At 42.8% G+C, this 14845-nt stretch overlaps 1 protein-coding gene across 6 annotated transcripts in view; it reads left to right on the top strand.

Moving 5' to 3' along the window:
- Nucleotides 1–440: 440 nt before the first annotated feature.
- Nucleotides 441–14845, top strand: part of APP (amyloid beta precursor protein) — a 276131-nt gene continuing 261726 nt past the window's right edge. For 4 of the 6 annotated variants that reach the window (XM_047876433.1, XM_047876432.1, XM_047876431.1 and 1 more), the window contains exon 1: nt 441–658. In XM_047876433.1, coding sequence (XP_047732389.1) covers nt 602–658 — 57 coding nt within the window. In that variant the 5' untranslated portion in view covers nt 441–601. The remainder of the gene's footprint in view (nt 659–14845) is intronic. The other 2 variants (XM_047876429.1, XM_047876428.1) reach the window with 1 other exon arrangement.

The following is a 14845-nucleotide window of genomic DNA, read 5'->3' as shown; positions in this document are numbered from 1 at the left end:
AAACCAAGACAAAAAAAAAAAACAAAAAAAAACCCAACCAAATGCGGATAAAAACACACCCCAGCAGCAGCCCTTTATACGACATCCCTGAGAGGCCTGCGGGGTCGGATGAGTCAAGCTCACGGGGACGAGCGGCGAGCGCTCCCGACTTTTCTGGAGCCCGAACGTCCTACGACTCACCTTTCCCTGATCCTGCACCGGTCCTCTCCCGGCCCCAGACTCTCGCTCCGGCTCGCGGAGGCCCCGGGGGCCGGCGGCCGGCGGCCGGGGCGGGGCGCGCAGGAGCGGAGGCCGCCGCACCTGTGGGCGCCGGGGGCGCGGGCCCCTCCCGGCCCGAGCGCGCGCAGCTCCCCGGCGGCTCCGCTAGGGGTCCCTCTCGGGTGCCGAACGGGGCGGGCTGGATCAGCTGACTCGCCGGGCTCCGAGCCCAGCCGCCGCGCTCCAGCTCCGTCAGTTTCCTCGGCAGCGGCTGGAGAGAGCAGCCGGAGCGGCGCGGGCGCGGGGGCCATCGGAGACGGCGGCGGCGACGGCACCGGCGGAGCCAGGGCGCGGCGGATCCCACTCGCACAGCAGCGCGCTCGGTGCCCCGCGCAGGGTCGCGATGCTGCCTGCTTTGGCACTGGTCCTACTGGCCGCCTGGACGGCTCGGGCGTTGGAGGTGGGTGCCGCGCCTCGGAATTGGGGGTGGGGGCTGCGGTGGGAATCCCATGCCCCTAAATCTTTAATCCGAAGAAGCCGGGGGCAGTCCAGGGAACCCCTCTTCCCCTCCACGTCCCACGCCCCCGCTTGCGGGTGCCCTGCGCATCCGCGCCTCCGGCCCAGCCCTGGCCCGGGAACGCGCGCTCCGGCCGGCGGAGAGGGAGCTCGCGAGGCGTCGGGCTCCCGGGGTCCGCGGCGGTTGTGGGAGAGGAGGGGTGGAGGCGATCCTGAGCTCTGACCCTGACTCAGTCCCTGCCTCGCGGGCGGGGGCTGGGGGAGAGGCGAGAGACTTCCAGATGGGGGGTGGGGGGGAAGGGGGACGGAGCACGTGGGGAAAACCGAAAACGCAGCGTCCCTGGATCCCGTCCTCGGCTCCTGATCGGTGCCCTTCCTTCTTTCCGGCCCTGGGGAGGAGGAGCCGGGACAGCTCGGGAAGCAGCCCCCCTTTCCCTTTGCCTTTTCTGCCCCCTTTCACCTTCTCTTCTTATCCCCAGCACCTCTTCCCTGCCCGACCTCTCGCTCCTTCCCTTTGGCGGCCGCTCGCTGCGGCCGCCTCAGTGCGACCCCAGGAGGGTCGCGCACCACCTTCCCTAGGCAAACTTTGTACATTCTGCGTCTCCCTTTTGTGTAAGTTGAGAGAGATGGGAGGGGTCGAAGACCCACGGCCACCTCGCACCTTCCCCAAAGCCTGGACGGCCCTGGCGTTCGCTCCGCACCTTCAGCTCCTTCCGGAGAGGGAGAAGGTTCCCGGGAACAAAAGCCGCGACACCCCGCCCTCGCCAGCCCGGGGCGCGGTGGCTGAGCCAGCCGCCTGGGTCTGTGCGCCACCGAGGCTCCCGCCCGACTCCCTTCCCGGAGCTGCGCGTCTGTCCCAGAGGGGGCTGGGGCGCTGCTGGGGCCGCTTTGGCGGAGCCTCGGGGGGCCCTCCACGGCCACTCCTCGTCACCTCCGGGGCTTGCTAATTGTGTGTCGGGCTGGAAAGTCCTTGGGGAGAAATTCGCGGACAGTGGGGTGTGCGTCTGATTAGGGCAGTGGCGGGCGGAGGGGAGGCGCGAGCTCTTCTCCCCTCCTGTGCATCAAAGGAGGCGTTTGTCTGATTAAGGCGCGGTCTCTTCCCTGGCAGCGCTGGGCAGTCTGGTTTAGTCCCCCTGGGGGCGCGGGCTGCCGGGGAGGGTCCTCAGGGTCTTTTTTTTAGGGTGCAGATAAAAGGATTGAATTGAGTGAAGATTAAGACGGAGAAGATGGCGCCTCTGCAGTGCAGCAAAGAAAAGCTGTGTGGAGGCTGCAGCCTGGTGAAATCCACCCACCACTAGGTGTATAACAAGTCTTCCCCATTCATCCAACTCTCGAACATTCAGCTAACGCCTGTGCAAAACGACTATTTTTCTTTTTACCTAAGGATGCTAAGAAGTTGTTTGCGTGACAGGAGGGGCAGACGAGCTTGTATGTCTCATCGTTTGGGTTCCCTTTTGGTATCTTAGCACTTGGCAGTCTCTCCCAATTTTTCCATTTTTTTTTTTTCCTCCTTTTCCCCTACCTCATGGTAATTTTCCAAAAAAAGCAATTCCCAGACCAGTGTTTTTCTGTAATTACCCTGAGGCTATGCAGATTACCACACCACTATGGTTTTTGAGTCCCAAATTTACAAGGTCATTGAACTTTTCCCCCTTCTTTTACCTGTAAGTGGCTCAGAAATCATCTTAGGGCTGGTTAAGACTGATTTAAGAAGTGAAGAATTTGGTTTTCCGTATTTTTTAAAAACTGCATTTAATTAAGGGGATTCTTTTTTCCTCCAATTACTTGCATTTACTCCTACAAGTGTTGCTGTTATCTTCCCGATTGTCTTTCTACACGCTAAAAAAACAGAAATTAAGTAATTAAAAGCATATCATAACCTGTACATTTGGAGTTTTTGCCCAAATGTGAATATTTAACTTTTTTGAGCACTGCTTTTTTTGTTTTTTTGTTTTTTTTTTTTTTTTTTCCCTGTATAAAAAGAGGCAGCATTTAGGCAAATATGAGTCAGGTTTATTTTATTTTTTTGGCCTGTTTGCATTTCTTTGCTCTTTCTGCCATTCTTTTGGACATTTTTACTTGTTACTGCCACTTCTTTCGAATAGTGGAGGTGAAATTCACAGTCCATTTTGCAAAGCATTGGTGGAAGGGTAGGCAATTCACTCTAATGAGGTTTGAGGAGGGTTAATTCAGCTATATCTATGTCCACTGAAAGATGTAATTATGAGTTGAGTGTTTTTTGTAGGCCTTAGAAAATAGGTCTACTGCAGGTGGCTCTAAAAAAAGAAGTGAATAAGGGCAATGTTAATGGGGCCTCGACTTTTGGGGTTATTACCTGAGTCGATGAATTTGCCTGGTGTATTGACAGAGTATAAAATTAAAAGGCTCTAACATTTATTTGTTTAAATAATAGTGCTTCTTACATTTTAGTTTACCCTGTTGAGGGGTTTAATCTAAATGGGAGGTTAACCTAAAAACAATTACTTGTTTTGATAATGGTGGTAATTCACAGATTATGGATACCTAGTCATACTGACTAGTCCTGCCTTAGGAGTAGAGATCTATACACAGAATCGTGAAGCCCAGATTTGATCGTGATCTTTAAGGAGTCACCGTTTCTTGCTAATCAATGGGAAATCATGATAACTGGCAGGGCACAAAAGCTTCTCTCTTGTCACCTAACCAGAAGAGGTGCCTGATGGCATTTGGGAAGCTATTAGTACTGCGGAGAAGTATTCCAGATAGAATAATGATCCCTGGTCCTGATGGGGGAAGTGAAAAGGAACATGCAACTGAACAGATCTCAAGGTTAAGTTAGGAATGACTGATGGAAAAAAAATACAAAAGAAATAATGTGGCCCATTGAATAGTGGTTTAAAGGAAAAGAGATTATGTTTGTGGATGAGGCTTTCTCCTTGTTGCTAGAGGATCCCTATTGTTATGCTACTGTTAATGGCATACTGGAGACTTCTATAGAGATATTTATAAGAAGATGAAGGGTGTCAGTCATTCCAGAAATAAGCATAGCTATTATATGGCTTTCATGTAGCCACTAAACTGTCACCAAAGAAATGCAATAAAATTCAGTAGAAATGTGCATTTTGTTTCTGCAAATTTGATCTAGGTGGGGACATGTATTACCTTAAGAGACTTACAAAGCATCTTTAATATATATTCCTTATTCCCAGCTTCATTATGTTAATTACAAATGCAAAGGTAAACCTTATAAATGTATTTTAGATGTAAAGCCCTGGGTGGAAGGTTTAATTTGACTGTATTTGCCTCATTACCACCCACCCGCATTCCCCTGCTCACCCAAAGTTTGCAGACTAAATAAGACAGGCACAGGATTGTTAAAGGAAATAGAAAGTGTTGAATACCAGGAGGAAAGGACAGATTAAGTGGTTTACTGAATAAAAGCCTTACAGTGTAAACATCTATATTTGAGGAATAAAGAACAATGAGATGAGATAATCCTAGAGAATTTCCTGGTAGGAAAATTCTAGCCAGTATTGTACCCCAGGTCTGGGGAAGGGAGTTTAAGTCTTAGCATTTACAGCATTTGTTTACATGCCTCTCCCAACCTTCTCCCTCCCAGAGACAGAGGGACACACACACACACACACACACACACACACACACACACACTACCCCTGAGGTGAGGGTGGAGCCAATGTAGGGTTTGATTTTCCTAAACACTGCATCTATTCATTTGGGACAGTTGTATTGATTCTCTTCTTGGGCCAAACACAGTCCACAGCTCTGAAAACGTTGTGAGCAATGCAGTCTTTTCCTTCATGAAGCTTCCAGTCTAGTGGGGAGGACAGACCATAAATCACTATAAATAAATGTTCATGAACTGAGACAGATGCCGAGACAAAGCAGGGGGCAGGGTACAATCTGGCGAAGAGTAGGGGCTTCGGAATAAGGGGTTGAGGGGCGTGAGGGAAGGGGCTGCAAGTAAGATCTCAGCGCTCTGCTGCAGTACCTTCAGTAGGACCTTCACTAAGGAAGTGAGTACATGACGAAAAAAGTGATTCGCTGGGCCACTGGGAGGCGGGTGGGAAAATACAATATTAAATGTCTGTTTTGGTTTTTGCTGGTGGTTTCTACTTCTCCGCGTTCTACATCGTTGTGAAATGGTTTCCTTTTTGTAGTGGGATCCCAGATACAAGTGTACGGGGTGGGGGGTGATGCCACATACGACCTCCTGCAAATCTCTGGAAATACTGTCACCCTGTGTCTCAGAGCCAGTATGCAGATACACCCTCATAAGGGGCTGGAAGGAGCCGGAGGGGTGGCAGGCAGAGGAAGTTAAGGAATGAGCATTCCCCCTGATTGAGTAGCAAGTTTAATCAAAATGTCTATTTCTTAATTTGTTGTTGTTAATAAAAAAATACGGTCGGGGCACCTGGGTGGCTCAGTCGGTTAAGCGTCCGACTTCGGCTCAGGTCATGACCTCACGGTCTGTGAGTTCCAGCCCCGTGTTGCGCTCTGTGCTGATAGCTCAGAGCCTGGAGCCTGCTTTGGATTCTGTGTCTCCCTCTCTCTCTTCCCCTCTCCTGCTCATGCTCTGTCTCTCTCTGTCTCAAAAATAAATAAAAACATTAAAAAAAAAATACGGGGGCGCCTGGGTGGCGCAGTCGGTTAAGCGTCCGACTTCAGCCAGGTCACGATCTCACGGTCCGGGAGTTCGAGCCCCGCATCAGGCTCTGGGCTGATGGCTCGGAGCCTGGAGCCTGTTTCCGATTCTGTGTCTCCCTCTCTCTCTGCCCCTCCCCCGTTCATGCTCTGTCTCTCTCTGTCCCCAAAATAAATAAAAATGTTGAAAAAAAAAATGAAAAAAAAAAATACGTTCAACAGTACCTAAACCCTCAAACTGAATTTACAGATGAAAACCATGGTGAAGAGGAAAATGTTACGTAACCATTTCTTCAGTGTCCTAGGGATAGCTTAAGAAATAACCGTGTCTGTGAGGGCACGAGTGTTTTTTCTTTGAAAACAGTGTTTTGTGAGTTTTCCCTCTTGAGAGTAAATCCTGATTAATAGATAGGCATCCCTCTTTAGAAGTCCCCCAGAAACTGGGTTAGAATGACTGGTCAAGAAATAAAGCACAGTACTAATAGCCTACTCTTGTAGCCTTACCGATAGCATAGTTCGTTAGCATGTAGTTTGTATATGAATTATGTACAAATATATAGTTTGTATATGTATTATGTACGGATTCTTAACAAAAGAGGAAGCTAGAGAAAAGATGTCTGTCAGTAGGCAAATCCTAAGGAAGAGAAAGTACATTAATAGGACTGTATTGTATTTAACAGAAAAGGTCTGCGTGTAAGTGGACCCTGGTTCAAACCCTTGTTCAAGAATCAACTAATTCGTTACAAAAAAAAAAACCTCCAACATGTTCATCAGTTAATAGGTTTATGAAAATGTGATGCTTAATAGATTAGTTTGCCGACTCTTCAAAGTAGGATGGATACAGAGGTCTCCCGTTCATATGTATGAAATGTTAGCTGCAGTAAGGAGCTTAGATTTAGTTGGGCCACATTTCTGAAGAAACCTACAATACAGATTTAGCTTGAACTATGTTAGGATTATAGTATTTTATGAAAGAAGGTAGTGCTGCTTGAAATGGGGAAGACGAGAGGTATTGAAAAGCCTGCCTCTGTGGTAAGGAGTGGAATTGTCCCCACATTTGTAATGGTAATTGCGGTACCCATGTGATGTTAGGCAACACCTGATTATTGAGATTGTCACATGTTCAGGGAAGCTAACATCTCACACTGATGCAGAGGCCGGACTAGAGCAGGATTGCCTGGGCTTACATCCTGGCTCTGTCCCTTGTGAGCTATTGACTGTGGGCTAGCTCCGGACCTCATTTTTTCCTTTGTCAAATGGGGACGTATATAGAAAAACATATATGTGTAAAATGCTTGCTTGGAACGGGATATGAGTTAATATATACAGTATGATGTAGCACTTTATAAGAGCTGTGTGTTAGTTACTACTGTATGTGATGATGATATAAAATGATATATTTAAATCACACAGAGTTGAAAGGTACAAAGGCAAGACAAAACTCCTATATGATGTTTTACTTATATATTGAGTAATGCACTTAACTGACCAGCTAAGATTATTGCAGGAAATGGGCAGTCCTCTAAAAAACAAATGAATTTTATTTAAAGATTTGCAGAATACATGTTTTAAAATTTCATTTACTAAACATGCATATTTTGTATTTCAGTTGGCTTTTTAAGAAAACATTAAAATATATTGTGTTCATTGAAAAATGTTAAACAGTACAGAAATGTGTAAAGCAGCATAAGCAGTTTTTGCACAAATGGACAGACCGATTTTAAATGTATGCATATGGGCGGCCTGCCACATTTGTCTAATATTGAGCAAATTTGTATACTGGCTTGATTATTAACTCGCTATTAGTTGACTATCAGCTGTATGCAAGGAGCTGTGAAAAAGCTTGGTGTAGTTTTTAGCAAAATCTCTTCTAAAAAAAAATGACTAAACAGGTTTTGCCAATCAAGGCCAAAATGGAAGGTTTCAAATGCCAGCAAAAGATTTTTGGTCTTAAAATGAAAGTGTGAAACGAGCTTCACCAGCATGTACAAGGAAAACGAAAAGCAGACTGCTTGAGGGTGCAGCATTTCTATAAGAACTAGGTTTTAAAATAAAACGAATTAGTTATGGGGCGCCTCGGTGGCTCAGTCGGTTGAGCGACCGACTTCGGCTCAGGTCATGATCTTGCAGTTTGTGAGTTCGAGCCCCGCATCGGGCTCTGTGCTGGTGGCTCAGAGCCTGGAGCCTGCTTCGGATTCTGTGTCTCCTTGTCTCTGCCCCGTCTCCGCTCATGATCTGTCTCTCTCTGTCTCTCAAAATTGAATAAACATTGACAAAAAAAATAACGAATTAGTTATCAGTCAGGTGATGAGTATAATGGTCTGCTTAATTAAAAGCAGACTCTTTAAGAATCAGCGTATTTTGTTTATTATATAATACGAGGTTTCAGTCTCAATTTCAAAATTAGGCTAAGGATATTTGAGAGTACACAGAACTGGTGTTACTGAAGTTCAGGAGCGATTAACACATTGGAGAATGAATAAGCAAAGTCCCAAGGAATCTGTGGGTTTTTGTTAACACCACTTTTGTATTTATCCTTGTCCTACTCAATCAAAAAAAAAGTGGGTTCAAGTAAGAGAATGTATCCATGTTTGAAATAAACCTGCTCAGAGTAGATCCAGTGAGTAGCGAATGAGATGGGTCCACAGCCACATGTAAAGGTCAGTGAGGAGGGACAAGGAATACGCAAGACAAGCGTTTCAGAAAAGGGAAAATAACAATCAGAGTATTATGTACATGAATGGATTCTAGAATTCTTAAGGTCTTATCGGTGATGGACCCCAAATGGTGTTTGTATCTTTCAATTTCCAGATGGTCCTTGTCTATTTTTTCTTCCCAAGTGCAGACGATTTTTAGCTGAGAAATTTGATTGAGCGAGAAAAGTCCATGTTGTAACCAAGGAGGGGTTTATTTTGTTGATGTGAAATTGTTTTTGGCCTAATTCTTTCTTTGAGAATCTAACAGTTTGTCCTATGCTCTCAATTTGCTTCCACACAAACCACATCCTGTCTTCATTGAAGGATGTAAGGAAGTCTCCTAGATGATAGAGACTGATAAATTACTCTTCGGCCTTAAAGGATACTTCGTGAGAGTAAGAGATCTGGTATATCAAGAAAAGGCAGTTGTATTAAGTGAAGAAATGGGTGATTACTCTTGTGGCTTGGTTAAACTTCAAACCTTTAATGACTAATATATTTTGGCCATAGATGGAGAAATTTTGCAGGAAGAAACACAGGAGATTTAATCCCACCCTTGAGGTATATATGTGTACCTTAGACCTGACCCCTTACCCCCAGCTACCACAAACTCATTTGTTCAGTTTTCCATGTCTGCATGTGCTTAATTACAATCAAATTAATGAGGCAACATAAATTTAAGTTTTAATCAAAAATAAAATAGTATTGTCTGTCAGGGCTTGATTAGTCCAAAAAGGAACTTAAAAAATTTTTTTTTTAATGTTTATTTATTTTGAGGTGGGGGAGAGAGGGAGAGAATGAGTGGGAGAGGAGAAGACAGAGAGGAAGACACAGAATCCGAAGCAGTTTCCAGGCTCTACCACAGAGCCCGATGCGGGGCTTGAACTCACAAACCGTGAAATCATGACCTGAGCCGAAGTCGGACCCTTAACCGACTGAGCCACCCAGGCGCCCCCAGAAAGGAACTTTTTATATCTGCCCTTACTGTTGGGGGAATTTTCATAAGCGTAATTATTGTTTTTATCAATAACACTACTCAGTTATTTTATAATGGAATTAATAGAGACACGTGATAAAGATAGACATAATGCTGTCTTAACCATATTTGTTGGAAGTATCCTCATTTTTTTAAAGCTTATTTATTTTATTTTATTTTGAGAGAGATAGAGACAGTGTGAGTGGGGAAGGGCAGAGAGAAGGAGAGAGAATCCCAAGCAGGCTCTGCGATTTCAGTTTGGAGCCTGATGTGGGGCTTGACCTCGTGAAACTGAGATCATGACCTGAGCTGAAACCAAGAGTTGGACATTCAACCAGCTGAGCCACCCAGGTGCCCCAGAAGTGTCCTCATTTACTTTGAAGGTTGAACCTTTAAAACTGATGCAGATTTTTGAAATCATAGCTTAACTTTCAGACACTCAAATTAGAACCTATCATGCAAATTGATATTGGAAAGCAAATCTTTCCCTTATTGGTGCTCTTACAATTGCTTATTATGGTTTGTTTAAAACAAATACAGTTTTGTCAATGCAGCATATTAGTTTGAAAATGTAAGTGATGAGTCTTAAGAAACTCCCATAGAAACTTGCAAATATGGGGTGCCTGGGTGGCCCAGTGGGTTGAGTATCCGACTCTTGATTTCAGCTCGGGTCATGATCCCAGGGTCATGGGATCAAGCCCAGCGTGCGGCTGATCGTAGAACCTGGTTGAGATTCTCTCGCTCTCTCTGCCCCTCTTGCCCCCTCACCTGCATATGCATGGGTGCTCGCTCGCTCTCTCTCTCAAAAATAAATAAATAAATAAATAAATAAATAAATAAATAAATAGAAATTTGCAAACATGCAAACTAATCATCCTAAGAATAATACAGTCACAGACACTTACCTATTAAATCTATTAGCAATTCAAAATTAAAATTAAATTTTTATAAGAAAGTTAATAGCTTTTTTTACATAGAGGAACAGATTTTTAAGGGCACACCATGCAAAAGAAAATTCACTCTTTCATATAACAAATATTTCTGAGTCCCCTGCCCTCAAGGGAGCTTACAATATAGTGAGGGGCAGACAAAATACACAGGATGTAGTAGACTTGGAAAAATTAAGTTGGGTAAGGGATATAAGGGAATGCTATGTGGAAGTCTCGTGTGGATGTAATCTTTTATGGGGTATTATCGGGAAAGGTCTCTGATCTTGTCACTATCCAAATGTAAAGTTAGCTATCTGGAGGAGAGAATTACATACTCACCATAACGTAAGAGAATAACTGGGGACAGGGATCTACTTTGGAGTGGTTAAATAATTAAAAACAACAATGGTGGGGTAGAAAATTAATATGGATTGGGATCACAGTTTACCACACCTGTTTCATCACTTACCGCCACCATTGCATTTAGCATTTACTAAATATTTGATAAATATTTTTAATGAGTGCTCTAGAAATTTTATATTGTGACGGTAAAGAATTGTTTGATTCTTGACAGTCGAATTAACGTACATTTAAAAAATTGTGAATGACCCTTAACTATAAGTGTAGGGAGAATATTAAAGTCTTTTAAAGAAGATTTATTTTTTTAGCCTTTTCTGAAACATTTTATTGTGAAAAGATTTCACATAAATGTTGTCGATAACTTAATGTTCAGTCATTTGCAACTCTTTATTTCAGAAATTCAGTTGACCTAGCAAAAAAGGTCTCATTCTTGAAATGCTTTGTGAATCCTCAGATTGAGTGGGACAGTTTCAATTGAGGGTGCCTAGAAATGATTTTGTTTGAGTCAAATTTGTGTACAGGAATGAAATCGAAATGGAAATTTCATTATCATTGTCTTTTTTTCAGTTTGTTGCGCTTTTTTTTGCCGTTATACAGCTAATATTTACTTTTTACTTTAGTGTGAGCCAGGATCAAAAGTTTGCCTTTAAAGCAAAAACTGAGGGCTGTTACTTCTATTCTCTAAAAGAATTGTGCTGTTCAAGTTCAAGGGCTTGAAGCCAATGACACTATATGCTATTAACTTGACAGGCATTGAAAATCTAATTGAGGTCATTATGATGAGTCTTGTATCTTGCTAGTGTTTTCTCAGGCTTGTTTTTAATGTTTTATGTCAAGTGTTAAATCCTCTTACAACCCTGAATCCAGAAAATTTAAATCCAATAAAAGTAAACTAAATTTTAAAATCCTACGGTTGTTTTGTGTGGGCAGCGTTCTTGGCTGATCGGATATTTGAATGTGAGGGCAGCTTGCATATTGCTGTTAGTTTGAGGAATGAGAAGGGCCCCACTTTCAAGAGTACAGTTGTGACAAAATTGCAGTTTGGAAGTTACTGCATACTTGTTCAGTGAAGTATGAGAGAAGGGACTGCTCCCAGGGTGGCCGTGTGACTGGGTGGCCCAAGCAGTAGGAGCGAGGTGCTGGACTGAGATGTCCTTAAAACAGTGTGAGTCCTGGGACCTGGGGACTGAGTAATTTATCAGTATGGCCATTGGAGATACCCAGGACAAAGGTAATGAACATTTGGTGGCAGGGAGGACATACTTCAATGAGCAAGATAGGAAGTACTTTGTTTCCAGGCAATTCCTTTCCTTGTCTGTGTTTGCCATTTGAATATTTCACATCACTTTTGCGAGCTGGACTCAGATTAAATTTTTTATCATTGTGAATTTTATTATGGTGAAGTTTTTGTCATGTTGTAAGGGCACGGATGGGAAGTATTCAGTTTGTTGGGAGTATTTCTTAATGTGTGTATGTTTTTAGTTGTATTTATTGATTTTGTAAAGAACCAATAAAGAGATCAGAAAGAAATTTTAGCATAATTCTCCCCCCAGGGGGAAAAAAAAACATTGGTTAAAATAGAATTCTAAAGGTTTATTGCCATTGTTAAATTATTTATGCTTTTTAAAAATTCTGACACGTAACCTCATTGCTTGCTTGCTCATTCATCTCAGAAGTAGAACACCGAACACAAACCCAAGCCTATTATTGATCGATTCTTCTAGCAGATGAGGGGAAGCTTTAATGCAGCAGATTTAATTGGCTATTTGAATTCTGCATTCATCTGCTTTTCTCTATTCCAAATCTTCTCAGAGCATTTGTGATTGACTTCTGTGATATTGACCCTGATTTGGAGTTACGTATTTTTTATTATTACTAATTTATTGTCATTACTATTAGTAATTTATTGTCATGTTGCATTTTTCTCCCCTTTTCCTTGAAATTTTAAAAACATCATTCATTTGATGGACGTGTACTGGATGCCTTCTGTGTTTCAGGGGTGACAGGAGCACTAGTATCTTTGTGGGGCTGCAAGGAAACAAAGAATTCACATTGTGTCTTGAAGGATTTTGCACCCTGATGGGGGAAGAAAAAAGATGTAGAAATAATTAGGCCCAGTATGCCATGGGCTACAGTGGAAGAATATACAGAGTCCTGATAGCAAAGGCAGCCAGTATTTAAACTGGGTTTCCAGACTGAGTGGAGGTTAACTCTGGGGCGTGGCAAGGATTTCCAGACCGAAGGAATAGTGAAGGTGTAGACAGGTTCAAAAGAGGAAGCCAGAGGAATGTGGGTGGGGGAGATGATGTGGGGACGGTAGGAGGTTAACAGTTGGGGATGCCTTGAGGAGTTTGAACTTCATTTTCTCAGCAGTGGGGGTATTTTTAGATGTTCCTAAAATGGAGGTAGCCATTGATAACTATGGTTCACCTACATTTAGTAGCCTTTGCCGAAGTCCTTGTCAATGTCTGCTTAATCCCATTAGCTAGACCTTAGCACGCAATTCCAAGAGAGGCTGGTACCTGTAGCGTATTAGCTGGGAATATTACCACCAGGAATACATTCTAGATTCTTATGGGATACGGAGAGGGGAGGATATTGAATGACAAAGAGCTGGCATTCGCGAATGTGCAGGACATGCGGTACAAAGGGATGTAGAGGAGAGTGGGTAGATTCGGAAACATTCTGATTCAAACCAAAGGAAAGATTCTACGTGAGCAGTTAGAGTAGGTTTTTGTGATTTGCTCCCTTCTTATCTCTTGGCTAGCCACATAGGAAGCACATCTTTAAGAATGGAGGAGGAGGTGGGGAATGCTTTTTTGTTTTTATGGCAGGAACACCCAAGAGCTGAGCCTTCACTCTGGCCATTTGTACCCAATATGGTATAGACTTGTGTTCCTGGGAACCCCTTCCAATCAGAGTGATAGAAAAAGGGATAATTCCAGTGGCCCTGTGGAAAGTAATGGCAAGGTCAGTTTACTCTCCCTATACTCTCCCGCTCCCGGCTTTCATTTGATCTAGAGCCTTCCCTAAAGCAACCTTGTGCTCATGCTTTGCAAGGACTAGCAGGTAAAACAAGCTTTGACATTTTTAGAAAGTATCACGATACTGAGAACCTCTTTTGAGCTAGAATTGCCTACCATGCTCAACTTGTTTTTCATAGCTACACAGATTTTGAGATATGTTTATGTGCACCTGTGTCATTAAAAGTTTCCTCTATGAAAAAGAGGAAAATAAACCTTAATATATTTACATGAGTAACAATGGGACCACCATTTAAATTCATCTTAATTATTTATCTATTTTTTTTTATTCATTTCAATTATTCTAGAAGTGGCCGAATGAAGATACTTACCAGGAAGTGTGTGATGATATAAAGATGTGGGAACAACTTAGAATCCTGAGCAGACAGGGTATACTTATTAACATAAGGGAATGTTTGAGGTTTTATAGTACATATTTTATTAGCACCTAAAGATGTATTTAACATATGTCCTAATAGTTTGATATATTGTACATGGTTCCATCGTAAGGAAATGTCTAAAATACCAAGGTTCCTCTTGGTTTTATTTCTTGTGTTACTTCTTTTTGAACCCTTGATTCTCTTTAAGAGGAATCAAAGTGTAATTCGAGACTGATCATCTTAAATCTGGCATTTATTTTCTTTTTGTTTTGATTCTGAAGTATCTATCAAGGAAGTATTTTATCAGTTCTAGAGACTGCGTTCAGAAAAACAGATGATGTGGCGCCTGTGTGACTTAGTTGGTTAAGTGTCCGACTTCCACTCAGGTCATGATCTCACAGTTTGTGAGTTCGAGCCCCATGTCAGGCTCTGTGCTGACAGTGCGGAGCCTGGAGCCTGCTTCAGATTCTGTGTCTCCCTCTCTCTGCCCCTCCCCTGCTCATGCTCTGTCTCTCTCTGCCTCTCAAAAATAAATAAACATTAAAAAATTAAAAAAAAAAACATGATAATTTGTATGTGTCTAGAATAGTTGTTGATTGATTGATAATGAGAATCAGAGAGAACAGCCATTGTGTATTTGAATATATATTTCTTTCATGTTACCCTGGCCATGTTTTGAAATTCTACTTTTTCTCTCCCCCCCTCCCCCCAAAAAAAGAGTAGGTGGTCATTATATAAGTTTGAAAAAAATTTTTACATTATGGTAGATAGAATTTGAAAGTATAAGAAAATCGTGTTCTTTAATTCCAGTATAACTTTATAATGGTCATATAGTGTGTGTATAATTTGAGAAACTAATTTCACCAAAGGGCATGTATTTTATGCTGAATTCTGTTCTATTTTTATATATTTGAAAACACTTGACCTGATAACTCGTTGTGACTAAAGGCCGGTCTGAAATGGGTTTGCCTTTAGTTGGCTCTGGATGGTAGAGTTCAGGACTATTGCTGCTGGCTTTGTTGACTTTAAACAGTTGGTAGTTTATTTTTTGGGCAGTTAGATGTATGCCTTTGTTTAAGATCACCTCATTGGAAAGGTTGGCAGTCCAAGAATATGTTCTGAGAAG

The sequence above is a fragment of the Prionailurus viverrinus genome, chromosome C2 (assembly GCF_022837055.1).
Source record: "Prionailurus viverrinus isolate Anna chromosome C2, UM_Priviv_1.0, whole genome shotgun sequence".
In the NCBI taxonomy this organism is placed as follows: Eukaryota; Metazoa; Chordata; class Mammalia; order Carnivora; family Felidae; genus Prionailurus; species Prionailurus viverrinus.
This window is presented reverse-complemented; position numbering and strand designations above follow the sequence as displayed.